The sequence below is a fragment of the Eublepharis macularius genome, chromosome 1, assembly GCF_028583425.1.
Source record: "Eublepharis macularius isolate TG4126 chromosome 1, MPM_Emac_v1.0, whole genome shotgun sequence".
Classification (NCBI taxonomy): domain Eukaryota; kingdom Metazoa; phylum Chordata; class Lepidosauria; order Squamata; family Eublepharidae; genus Eublepharis; species Eublepharis macularius.
This window is the reverse complement of record NC_072790.1, coordinates 228,625,447-228,638,602: the sequence shown is the minus strand read 5'-3', so window position 1 is coordinate 228,638,602 and position 13,156 is coordinate 228,625,447. Positions and strand designations below refer to the sequence as shown.

At 46.8% G+C, this 13,156-nt stretch overlaps 1 protein-coding gene across 1 annotated transcript in view; it reads left to right on the top strand.

The window, feature by feature from the left end:
- Positions 1-11,563, top strand: part of SMG5 (SMG5 nonsense mediated mRNA decay factor) — a 54,920-nt gene extending 43,357 nt beyond the window's left edge. The window contains exons 20-22 of the mRNA XM_054991142.1: positions 1,048-1,122; positions 2,434-2,572; positions 6,549-11,563. Of these exons, the coding sequence (XP_054847117.1) occupies positions 1,048-1,122; positions 2,434-2,572; positions 6,549-6,632 (298 nt within the window). The 3' untranslated portion in view covers positions 6,633-11,563. The remainder of the gene's footprint in view (positions 1-1,047; positions 1,123-2,433; positions 2,573-6,548) is intronic.
- The last annotated feature ends 1,593 nt before the right edge of the window (positions 11,564-13,156 follow it).

Below are 13,156 nucleotides of genomic sequence, written 5' to 3'. Positions count from 1 at the left end.
TTTTGAAGCAGGACAAAGTAAGTTGTATAGCCCTTGTGCCTTCAAGGACTCCCTTCAGGTTTCGCATTGCAGTCTGTGGTGTACTAGCTGGTATTCAAACCTGAAACCGATAAATGAATCCATTTTCATTCCCATACTTTGATGTTACTGTAAAGCAATTATAATGCCAAATAAGATACTTAAACCACCTCACTTGGGCCCTCCTGCCCCAAAGCAAGGCCATGTTCCCTGGAGAAATATCAGTGCAAAGACAATAGACGAAATGGGAGAGGTTGCTCATGCCATGCGTTCGGTTGGTAAGATTTTATATTTCAAGTGATGGCTGTGCGAAAGGACAGCATGCCCCACTCAGATTTGTGCAGGTGTGTAGACCTCTGGGATGGGCACTCCTGCCCTTGTTTGAGGGGCTTGCTTGAGTGAGCTTCCCAAGAATTCTTGAGTCTTAAAAGTTGCTCGTGCAACCCTAAAAGAAAGGTGTAAGAAGTTCATATATGCCTGTGTGATGCTCTTCACCATCCTTGCAGGGCCGAATGTCATCTTCCTCTTCTTGGGAAAAAAGATTGCGATACGACTGTGAGGAATGAGTTCCATAATTCAACATTTGAATTATGGGGTAGGGCAGTGTTTAGGATTTACCTAGCGTTTAAGCACTTCACGTGCACCATTATACTAATCCTTACAAGAGCCGTGTAAGGTAGAACAGTATTATTCCTTCATTGTAGAGGGATGGGGAGAACAACTGAGACTGAGGTGAGATTTGATCTGGTGGTGATAGTTCGTTCTCTGTGCTGCTTTGCTGCTCTTTGCTGCTGCGCCAGATCAGCTCATTCCATTGTCAAAGCTTATTCAAAAATAAGTCCCAGAATCACTTGGCTATATTGGAAAATCTTTATCTCCTTCTAAATATGGAGGGTGGTAACCTAGGTTTTTGGAGTAAACCAACATACATAGATTCTTCCGGCTCTTGCAAATTTAGGCAAGTACTGCTGAAGGGTTTGGATGTTCGTTGCTTCCTGGGATCAGCAATTCTGACTTTTCTGTCTTCAGGTACATTCGCTGCCAGAAAGAAGCTGGGAAGAGCTTTGAGAGGCATAAATTGAAGAGGCAGGATTTAGATGCTTGGTAAGGTTGCTGCTAAATGTCTTATTAAAGGAAATTATGCAAACTAGGTTAATATCAATCTTTTTGAGCTACTGGGAACAGCAATGAGCAACGTCGGGCTCTCAGACCCCTCCCCCCCCCATGGAATTCCTGTTCTGAATTATTTCAGTAGCATTATTGTGATGCCATTGCAAACCCTTTTTTGTGGCTGTAAGGATTAGAAAGATAGTCTTTAATGGGGGGGGGGCACCAGAAAGCTGACTGAAAAGATTGTGAGCTCTGTGGCTGAAACCATATTTACGGGTTTTCTGTGCTTGTACAGAGTTGTGGGAAGCCATCAGCAAGGCTGGCGTGCTGAAAATTATTCTTGAGAGAGGCCTCTGATCTCTATTTTGAAAACTGGCAATTCCGTAACCTCCTTATGTAGTCCAGAATGTTCTTTGGAGTTAATTGTCTGTGTCCCCCCCTTGTCCTGTCCTCAGTATGGGTTGGGGGGTGACTTGTTACTCCTCCTCTTTCTGATGTTTTCTAAACGTTCCAAAGCAGCTATTGTGTAGAGCTCCTAGTGCCAGACCATCAGTCCATCTAACCTAGTACTGTCAGTTCTGGTGGTTACTGTCCAGATCTCTGGCCAGAGGTGTTTCCCACCATCTGTGACCCAAAATCTTTTAAGTGGTGATGCCAGGGATTGAACATGAGATCCTCTCATGCAGAGTATGCACTGTATTACTGAGCCCCTGGCTGTTCACATGGCTCCTAATGAGGCCTACATGGACTCTGTGCCTTGCAGCATGGCACAGAATCTCGGGTTTCCCCAGAGAGGGTTTTGCATGTAGAAAGAATTCCTTGAACGCAGAGATTGGGGGGGAATGTTGCACTAGTTGAACTCTATATAGAGCTTTGTCCTGATTTCATTCTAGCTTATTATCCTTGTATTGTGTTGAGCCCAACCCTTGCCTCGTTTGGAAAGCAAAATTCCAATCATATTCTCATGGATGGTTAAATGAAACTTCCATCAGAGGCAATTGCTAGGGGATTGTCAGAAGGGAGGGCCACTGGCTCCATGTCCTGCTTGTGGGTTTCCTGGGAACATCTGCCTGGCCGCTATTAGAAACAGGGTGCTACATTAGATAGACTTTTTTATTTTTGCACGGTCAGGAGGGCTGATCTTCCTTCTCCAGCGGATGTTTTCAAGTTGCCAGAATCCTTTCCTGGCTGTGTTTGTAGATGCCGAGCATTGCTGCAAATGGGAATGGTTTGCTTACCAAGACAAATGGTGGTGATTTGATGCATGCCTTCCTGCTTTTTCTTCCTTCTCCGTTATGAATTCAGGAACCTTTATAAAATACTGGACAGCTGCAAACAGCTGACAACATCACAAGGGAGCAGCGAAGATGACACCACCGGAATGGTGACCATCATCACAGGCTTCCAAGTGGACGACCTGAGCAAACTTTCTGCACCCATGCAGGTGGGCAAGCTCCAAAAACCAAGCCACTTGGGGGTTTTGACGAGAGTGGATCACTAACTCCCTCTCTCCTTCTTTTACTTAATGAATGGCTTGTATTTGTTAAGCACAGGGCTTTTTTTTTTGAACCAGAATGCCCCAGAACGGCATTCCAGCAGCTCTTTAAAATACCTACATGACTGGTGTCACGTGAGTTTTTTAAAAATGGCCTATTTTGGCCATTTTGGGCCTGGATTGGCAGCGGCCTGATCCAGGCCGTTTCGGTCCCAATCTGGCCCGTTTTGGCCATTTGGGGCCCATTTAGGACCCAAAATGGCCCGGATCCAGGCCAAAATGGCCAGGATTGGGCTGGTGCTGGGCAGGGGAAGGTTTGGCCCCAATCCGTGCCATTTTGGGCCCTTTTAGGGTGCAATTTGGGCCCCAAATGGCCCAGATCCGGCCACTGCCAGGTGGGGGAGTGTTCCCCCGCGGCCTCCCACAGCACAGCAGCCTGTTCTGGGCTGAATCCCCCCTGCCCAGGGAGCACAGGAGCGTTCCTGGGGCGGCGATGCCTGCGTGATAACATTACGTCCTGGAAGTGACATCATCATGCAGTCCCGGGAGGCGCGCCACCTCCTCCCAGGAGTTGCCCTGGGTGAGAGTTCCCCCACCTCTTTCCCCAGAAAAAAAGCCCTGGTTAAGCATATATCCTACTTATTGTCCATAAGGTCCTCAAAGCAGCTTAAAGGTTCTTCTCTGCCTCCATGTTCCATTGTTGGCTTCAGAATGGCAGTGGCTTAGATAGGGTGAACTCTTACCCTCCTTAAGTATCTGCAAGGTCCTGGGAGCCAAGCAGGGAGGAGCTAGGTGCTGTTATTTCTTGGGCTTTGGGAATGGGATGCTTAAAAAGGGAGGATGAGACTGTTGGGGCTGCTAGCACTACAAGACCTTTTGGAACCGTAAACCAGTTAAAAATCGTAGAAATGGTAGACAGGTTAGAATGTTTTACTGTAAACATAAGTCCTTAGCGCATAACAGTCTTTGGAGGCAGTGGCTTCGGGGAGGTACTCGAACCCTTTTACACTACCTTCTTTTCTCCAGTGGTGAGCAAATTAACTCACAATTACATTGCTCAAAGGAAATTCTTTCATTCCCTTGTACAAAAACACACCAGAACAAAAACTGGCTTCAAAAATGAGCAGCATGCCTTTAGCTTCACAAATTAGACTTGGCTCCAGATTGATTGGTCAGCTAAAGCTTTTTAAGGAGATTGACTGACTTTAAAGCTTGCATTCCTTAACAGTACCTTTTTTTTTTTAACCCTGCATGGAGGAAAACCTGCCACTGCGGCACCGTTAGCATTATTTGATGGGAGCTTCCCTCTGCTCAGTTCAGAATGGATTCTGCATTAAGCTTTCTGGTTGGAAGCTCATGGGGTTATGGCTTGTTATATTGGCTGATGGTGCTGAGTGTGTGCTCCAAACCTCCTAGGAATTGGAGGGAAGGAGTTGCTGTTTGCAAAGACAAGGATATTTATTACCTTGGAAGGCTTTTGAAAATGTTTTCTTTGTTGCTGAAGAATGGAAAAAAATACTATACACAGACAGAAAAATGGTTTCTTCCAAAGAACAATCTCTGCACTAGAGCAAAGTAGCATTCCTGGGACCACTATTGGGCTCCACTAAACTATGAATTTTACAGTTTTGAACACTATATATTAAACCTCGCTTATTTTATTTTTAATACAAATGCCTTTAATGTGCATGCTTAGTGTGTCAGACCGGCATCTGGGAGGCCCAGATTCAAATTCCCATTCTGCCATGGAATCTTTCTGGGTGACTTTGAGCCCGTTACTTCATCAGCCTAACCTACCTCATAGGCTTGTTGTGAAAATAAAGATGAGGCGGGAAGAGCCCTGTTGTAAGCTTCTTTGGGCTCTCATTGGAGAGAAAATGGTTATAAATAACAACAACAACAACATTCGATTTATATACCGCCCTTCAGGACAACTTAATGCCCACTCAGAGTGGTTTACAAAGTATGTTATTATTATCCCCACAACAAAACACCCTGTGAGGTGGGTGGGGCTGAGAGAGCTCCTAGAAGCTGTGACTGACCCATGGTCACCCAGCTGGCTTCAAACGGAGGAGTGGGGAATCAAACCCGGCTCTCCAGATTAGAGTCCCGCGCTCTTAACCACTACACCAACCTGGCTCTCTAAAATTTAACTTTTTGTATCAGATAATGATAACTTTGACAACACGGTGTTTTTTGCTCCTTCCTTCTTTCATAAGAGTTTGATTACTTTGAGCTCCTTTTGGCTTCTCACCTTGCTTCACAGTGCCTCACTTACTTGCCTTTCGGGTGGTGAGGGAGCAGGTGGCAAAGGCAGTTGACTTGTGTGAGCAACTCCTAGATTTCAACTGCAGCAGCTTTTGCAGTTTGAACGTTTGCCCTTTCCAGAGATTACGGAAGTCGCCATGGCAGCTGTCTGCGTACTTCCAGTTCGCAGAAGAAACCCGTGAGCAAACGAAATTAGCTGAAATTTACACTGGAGAATTACTGTTGATTGGAAAGCCAGAAAAATGTGGGGTTTGGCTCAGCAAAAACTAAACCTCCGAAATTATATTGTGGGTTCCGTTTGGTTTTTAAGTCATCTAGGTAAAGGTTGGCTAAGAGGCAAGCAGGAAAAGGTGGTCAGGGCTGTCAGTGAAGCAGATGCATTTTGAAGAAACGACTGAAACCACTGGTTCCTTGTCTGTTTTATGTATTCAGATAATTATACCCTACTTGTGTCCTTATGGCTTACAACCTTGTTTTTCCTCCTCTATTTTATCCGTGCATCAGCAACCTTGTGAAGTAGGTCCCATTTGGCGAAGAGAGTGACGGGCCTAGGGTCACCCCGTGAGTTTCCATGGTAGAGTGCTAATTCAAGCCTGGGTCTCCCATACACCCTAGCCATTATGCAGTGCTAGTTTGATGAGACAAAAAACTATCAGGTTAGGAGACTAAGTAGAGCAAGGGTCCCCAATCTTTAAGAGCCCTCCGGCACATTTGGAATTTAGGAGGGTGCCACCAAAAAAAATGGCTTCCCCAAGAGACGGGACCAAACCAGAAATGGCTTCCGCAGGAGGCAGAGCCAAACAGAATACCTCCGCCTCACATTTACTGGGAAGAAGGAAAGCCTGAAGGGGGAATGGAGCCACTCACTGACTAAGGAAAGCCCAATCCTCCTGATCCTCCAGTGGAAAACCCTTTCATTTGAATGAGGGCAGCCAGCAATAAGCCCCATCATTAGGGGTCTGCGGTTCGGGAATCTGATTCTGAAAAAATTCCCGAATTGGACCCGATCCATAAAGATTAGGGATTTCCGAATCAGGCCAGAAATCCCAACTCAGAACTTTCTGAAGCATTTGTAACGCTTCGGGGCTGAGTTTAAAGGGCCCAGCTGCTGCTTGTAAACCCGAAGCGTGAAACCCGAATCTTTTCGGGCTGCACATCCCTACCTGCCATACAATGGCCCCACCCACTTTCTGAAAAGCTTGCTGGGTGCCATGGCGTCACATTGGGGAACTGTGAAGTAGAGGGTCCATGTTTTTTAGAAGATGGAAAACATTGGCAGGTGGGTCATTCTCATTTTAAACAGCTGCCTACTTAAATGGGTAGGCAATACATTTCGAAGGCAAAACTTATGCTCCTGTTATATCACTGAATTTCATAAGTGGCCCCTGGAAATGGGGCCATGGAAGAGAGTCAAAAAGCAAGTCTCTTATTTTTGCTTACCACCTAGGGTGTGGGTGGGGGAGTAGTATCAAATTGGTGAATGGTGTCATCTCCTTGCTTTTCTTGTAAGATTCCCTAGGAAAAACTAGCTGGCTCCTGTTGGAAGACCTTCAGCTTACCCTTAGTCTAGCACCAGTTTGTGTCTGTGGGCATTAGAGTGATGGCAGAGGGGAGTACTTCTCTTGAGGTTCCAACTGCTTTGTTCTTTATTTCTCAGTCTGCGATCCAGGCAGCAGCCAGTGCCAGCGTTGAAGTGAAAAATGTTCTGGAATTCTTCAAGCAGTGGAAGGAAATGGGTTGAGGACACAGGAGCCGCTGGGTTGGTTGAAGCTTTGTCTCCCCGTCTTGGGACGCGCAGAGTTGGAACGAAAGAAGTCAAAATACAGGCGCTCTTTGGACACGAAGCCGCAGCAGCAGCAACAACCCATGAAAACGAGCAATCGGGGCGTGCGCACGAAACACAGGCGCGCGTGCACACCCCGCCATCACCTCCCCCTCTCACAGAACAGGTGGCGTCCGTGGTGGACAATGCAGCCGCTCTGAGAAGAGAGACGTATCTCGGCCGGATGGAGGAGAGACGGTCTCCTTTCTCCCAGCTGATGGAGACAAGCGAGGTTGGCAAATGGGAGGGGATCCATTCATCTCCACTAAGCCTGCTTGATTTCTCATCTTTGGAAATCCGCAGGCAGATTTTCTTGCCTGCGCATAAACAAAAGAGAGAATTTCACAATACCTGCCATCGCATCCATGCTGCGGAAACAGGAGGCTGAAAGAGCCCAGCGATCCTGAGAGAGGGGACCAGGATTTGCAGATGACTCTTGCGGGGAGAAACTGGTGATGGGGGAAGTGGACGTGTTCTTTTTTTTTTCCTCTCCCCCTGCTTTTAAAAAATTCCTGCCTTCTTGGTTTTTCTTCCCCTTTAAAAAGGGTTCTGGACTTTGCAATGTTTGAAAGATTTAAAAGTAACAAGGAAACCATGATAATTAAAAACAACAGCTATAAAAGGCTCTTTATATGGGAAGCTTTAGGAAGAAAATTTATTTATTTCCTTATTGGGGCTGAGGGAGGGAGAAGAGTGGGAAAAAACCAAAACCAAGTGACTTCTCCATTTGCCTCCCTTTCCGCGCCTTGCCTCTCTGTCCAAAATTCCTCGTGTTTCTTTTCTTTTCCTTGCTTTTCTCGTAAATCGTTGACCTGTTTTGTGAGTGGTGATGTAGATCTGGCTTGGGCTGCTTGGACAGGGAGTGCAGAGAACGCGCCTGGTACCCGTCTCCTCTCCTCTGAGGTTAAATGAAAATGTGCAGATGGTGCTGACGACCCTCCACTGCCCCTTCCATTCCCCCACTGGCTGTGAGCAGGTGACTTAGAACGTGGCTGGTGATCTACCAGTTTGGTTTGAGTTTCTTTGGAAGAACATGGAGGCGGTTTTGATCTGAAAAACCTCTCTCAGGCGGCAGGTTCCTACTGCCAGGAAAAGACAAGCGTGAAGCTCAGCCCTTCGGGAATGAGCTCTGGCGAGGAACAAAAGGAGCCTGTCAAATAAGATTTGGGAGGAAGGAACCCTGGTGGTGTCTGTCGCTGCCTGTGAACCTTTTGGGGCTTCCCTTCTGTGCCTGTTTCCTTAAGAGAGAGAAAAATCCAGGCATGGATGAATATTGCCCTGCAGTTAAGGGTCTGGAGTGGGATTCTCCACGTTAATTGGTCTACAGAGGAAATACCCACAAGCGAGTCTGGGTGTCCTTTCTCTATACAATCAGTATTCCTGGGGAGAGGGCACCAGTGGCAAGAAAAAGATGATACTGGCATGGCAAATCATTCCTTAAGAAAGCCAAAGCTTTTGCCCTCCCATCCAAAAGGCATCTTGGGGCCAAATATCATTTGTCCTACACGTTAAGCAAAAGTCGTCTTGCCTTTTCTCCCTCCAGCTTTCTATGATAGGAAGATGTGGAGAGAACTGTAATGCTGATGATCTCAGTTTCCACCAAGGAGATAACAAATTGGAATTGAAATGGGTAAAGGCCAAATTGCCCAGGGCAAACCAGGAGTACTACTTGGTTTTTAAAAAGTGCATTGTCTCTCCCTGTTTCAACATTCCCCACTTTCAGTTACTTTAGGAAGAGAACCAGGTAGAGTCTGCGCCTTTGCAGCACCGGGTGCCATCCAGTGGCACCATCTTGAACAACAGCTAAGCTTTCATTTTCCCTATGGTTTTGGCACTTGGCCCTGTGTTTCTTCTGTTGCTGTCCCTAATAGGCTTGCTTCCTTTGGGGTCAAAACTGGGGTTAAATCTTGCACCCTATTGTGGCATTTCCTGGTGTGCGGCCCCACTGTCCACATCTGACCCAAGAGACATTAAGAGCGAATTTGTTTACTGTTTCTGTTCTCTGCAGAGCTCGTGGCAAGATTTTGCTATAAACACAAAAGGGTTGGGCCCTGTGGGTCAATTCTGCTAGCAGTGCACCCTTCCCTTGACGCAAGCGGGGAAGAACGGCTCCTTGAGCCCAGGGGAAGGCGTTGCAGTTAGCAAGATGCATGGGATCCAACCCAGGGTTTTCACAGCTCAGTCACCTGGCCTCTCCTGTTTCAGCATTTATTCCTGCCTTGGTTAAAGCAGGAGGGAGAAGCCGTTCAAGGGTGGGATGGCAACTTGTGTGGCCTCCTTAGAGCAGCAAGAGGAGAGGAATGCCCTTCAGCGTGTCTAGAGAGCACAGGCCACAGAAACACAAAGCATGACAACAGCAACCATAAGTGTGATTAACAAATGATAAATGTAGTGAGGTTTGACCTCATTGAAAGAGACTTCCTGAAATTGCGTTCAGCTGAAGAGTTAACAAGGGTGTGCGTGCGTGCATGTGCAAGATAACATGAAAAGGGAATTTTTTAAAAAGGCTTACACAACTTGTGAATTAGCAAGCCACGTACAGCCATGTGGGGACTGAATAAGGCTCCTGTTTTTGCTGCCTGTGTGGGTCAGCAACAACAGAGGCAATGCACCTGGCAGGCCCCAATTCATAGCTGATGGGTTTGGTAGATCAGGTATAGTGCATGTATTTGCAGAGTTCACTGGTTCTCTTTTTATTAAAAAAAACGTATGGCCACAGTAAATGAGAGAGGTGGGCTTTATGAATGGTTTGCCTGCCCTGAGCCTCTTTGATGTGAATTCCTGCCATTTTAATCTGTGATTCTCTTAAAGTGAAGGTGGGTAAGGAGGTCTCTGTGCACAATTTGGCAGAACCCTCCTACGAGCATTCAAGAGGGCCTGAGCTGGTAGCTACAGTGTCAGGGAAGCTCAACCCATGGGTGGGATTTAATTGGAAGTGGGTGGGGCTTTCTAGAGCAGACTTGACAGAGCTTGCTAATTTGGGATGTGGATTTGTTGCGGGGGGGGGGGGAGCTATTGAACTGCTGATCTTAACCCTTCTGATAGGAAAGTCTTCCCAAGGGTATGCTTAGGGGGGCAGCCCACGTAACATATCTTCTCTATTCCTTTGGGTAGGAGCTGTGAGGGCATACGCTTTTTAAAAATCTCAGCCCTTGCAGATTGTGCATTTCCAATGTATACACCTAAATTACTTTAAAACTTGTCTTCGTTCTGAAATGATTAAATTTACCCAGAGCGTAATCCTTATCAGGTTGTTGATGAGATAGCATTCTGCCCCGAAGGAAAAACGCTTTACTGCTGCTGTGTGACAAATTTAGGAGCAGAGGGTGGCTGCTTGCATGCTGCCAAATTCTCAGTCAGTGGGAGCTTCTCTAACACCCATCAGCACCACGTCTTAGACTCCTAATTTCTACCAGCAGGTAATTTTGGCCATCAGGCTTCAAATCCAGTTCAGCAGTTCTTCCTCAAATAGTCAGCAACAGAGGCTGGTAGACGACGAGCCTTCGTTTTCTAGAACTGGGAAGGGAAGTAGGTAGGTGCGGAAGATTTCAGTCACTGATGTTCTTCCCTTGGCCTGTTCTATGTACAATGTAGCTACGAAGGCAGCAAAATGTTTGGTCCAGTTCACGTGCAAAGGCTCTTCTGTGCATGCTGCTGTTGTCTTTTTTTGTTGCTCCTGGGGGGGGGGGAAGGATCAGTAGGGATTTGTTCATCTGGATTTAATGCTGGCTGAAGTCCACAGCAGATGCATGTTCGACAAATTATGAAATCTTAATTTGTCCCCAGAGGCATTAGTTGTGGAAGCCATAAAGTACGCAAGGCCCCTTTTAGACAAGATGGTTTCCCTTGATAGCACATGGCAGCCGCCAGGTTCAAAAAAGCACATTCAGGAAAACATTGGAAATACCCTTTTGAAAAATATCCTCATAACCAGCCATGCAATTCTTCCTGTAGAGCTACCAAGCTCTTCCTCCTGAGGGTTAGATAACTCCAGTAACTAGCTAAACAGGAAGAGACCAAAATGAAAAACTGGTTTAATTTATCCACCTTTATGCTTTTGGGTAGTGGGTTTTTAACTGTTTGGGGGAGGGGTTCGACTGTTGCCTGCCAGGTCACTTGTCTTCATTTTGAGATGTTAAATTTATCCAGACTTGTCAGGTTGGTGATTTGCTGCTGTGGCATTGTTTGGAAGTCTTGATCTGAGTCTAGTGCCTGGGGAGAGTGGTGTGTGTCTGTGTGTTGTGTTTTCACATGAAACATTAGCCATGGGGGGGGGGGGAAGGGGGGTTGGATCTCACGGCTGCGTTCCACTAACAGTGGTGCGCTCTTCTTTGGTGCAAGAGGCCTTCCCCTATCACAAGAGAGAGCCTCTTGAATCCGGGGAAAGCTCCGTGCTGCAGGGGAGAAGGGCACCATGAACAGGACAGGGCTGTGGGAGCCAGCCCACTGTTGACGTGTTCGGTGCCGATGTGCTCATTGTTAACATAAGAGAGTGAAGTTGCCATGAATCGAGGTTTCCCCACAGGAAAGGGAAATGGCTTCCGGTCATGACTCTGCTTCCAAAGACGTCATGGTCAACAATGAACAAGGAGGGATTTCAAAAGGCAACATGCTCTGTGGGAGGGAGTGGGCATGTGCACTCAGGTGCGTGCATACGAATAGCCATTCAGTGCACTGTGAATTTGTGGTGCAGACACCATCGCTAGGCTAATTGCCGTATAGGAGCATACATGAAGCTCTTTCGAGAGCGGGTGGAAGGAGGAGGAAGCAGCCTACTCTGATTTGACCCCTGATTTCATAACACACCTTGACTGTGAATGGTTGGAATGCATCAACTGGCTTAATAAAAACGCAAGATGTTTGTAAATCTTTATTCCTGGTCTTGAGTATCTTCTTTTTTTTTTTTAATTTCCCTTTGGGGTGGGGGAATGCTGTAGGTCTTTGGTCTTGGGATTTTTAAAACCCGGACTCTCCCTTGGCCAAATCAGCAGTGATCCCAGGGATGTTGACTTCAGCTCTTTGGCAAGCCTGGCTTTGTTGGTTTTTCCCCTTCTGAGAGAGAAAGGGATTTAGATCGGATGGGTAGATGTGGTCTGGGTGGCATCCTGTTCTCCCCTGTTTATGAAGGAAAGTCAGATTCCTCTAATTTCTCTTCATCCCTGGACTAGGTTGGGCTTTTCCATGGCAGAGCTGCTAGACCACACCACGCCCAAAGGGTGTACTCAGGAGGAGGCCAGCCAGAGTGTTTCTGTATCGTTTTCTGCCCTGGTCTGGCCTGGCCGCCTCACCATCCACTGCTGCTGCAGGTGAGTACATCAGTCCTAGCTGCCCTCAGCGTGGCTGGAATGGCCATTTTACTGCTGCAAGAGAGAGAGCAGGAGGACCTACCCTCAGAGAAGACTCGGGCAGAACTGCTTTTTACAGCACTTGTGGCTATTACAGCCTTATTCTCACCAGTGAAATACTGGAGGGGAAGCTGTAAAGCTGCTTGAAGACAGCAGTGCTGGCATAAGGCACGCTGTCAGCAGCCTCGATGCTAAAAAGTGTAGGCAAGGCCTGTTAGTGCTGCTTTTCAGAGCTGCCAAAAATATTTACAAAAAGTGGGTCCTTTCAGCTTGGCTGTCTTCTAACCATATCTCTGACGGGAGTTCTATAGCCTTTCATGCTGACTTCATTCCATTGTGTAAATGTCCCAACAGTCGGGGAGAGCTTCCTAATGTTTAGGAACATCAGAGATGGACCCAGTGTGGATCAGCCAAACTAATCCTGGCTCCTGTTTCCCACAACGGCCAACTAGAGAGCCCTGGAGAAAGTCTACAAGCAGACACAAAGGCCAATTCCCCCCACCCCCGTTTTCGTATCTCAACAATTGGCATTCAGAGGCAGTATAATTCTGAATCATTTAGCCATCACGGCAAATGGCCATTGGATAAAGCTGTCTTCCATGAATTGGTCTAGCAAAGCCCAGAGCCATGAACTTCCAAGGTCGTATTGTATGTGTGTCCAGAAGTTCGACAGAATTCAACATTCTTAAGAATGTTGTCATTCTTTTTGGCTTTAATATGCAAAGATACATTTTTCACAACTGTGTCAGAACTGATGGGGCTCTTGGTTGTCATTGGGAGCTAGGCGAAGCATGCATGTAACTCTCATCCTGTGGTCACTCCAGTGGCTACCCATCAGTTACCAGTCTCAATTCAAGATACTAGCTGTTATACACAGCCTTTCATGACCTTGGACCCTCATATCTACGGGACTGCCTCTCTCCCTATGCATCTGACAAAGAGAGCTATGGCTCTCGAAAGCTTATGCTACAATAAAGTCGGTTAGTCTTAAAGGTGCTACTGGTCTCTACTATTTTGCTACTACAGACTAACATGGCTAACTCCTCTGGATCTCCCTATGCTCCACCACGACAGCTTTGCTTACCTGAAGAGGGCTTT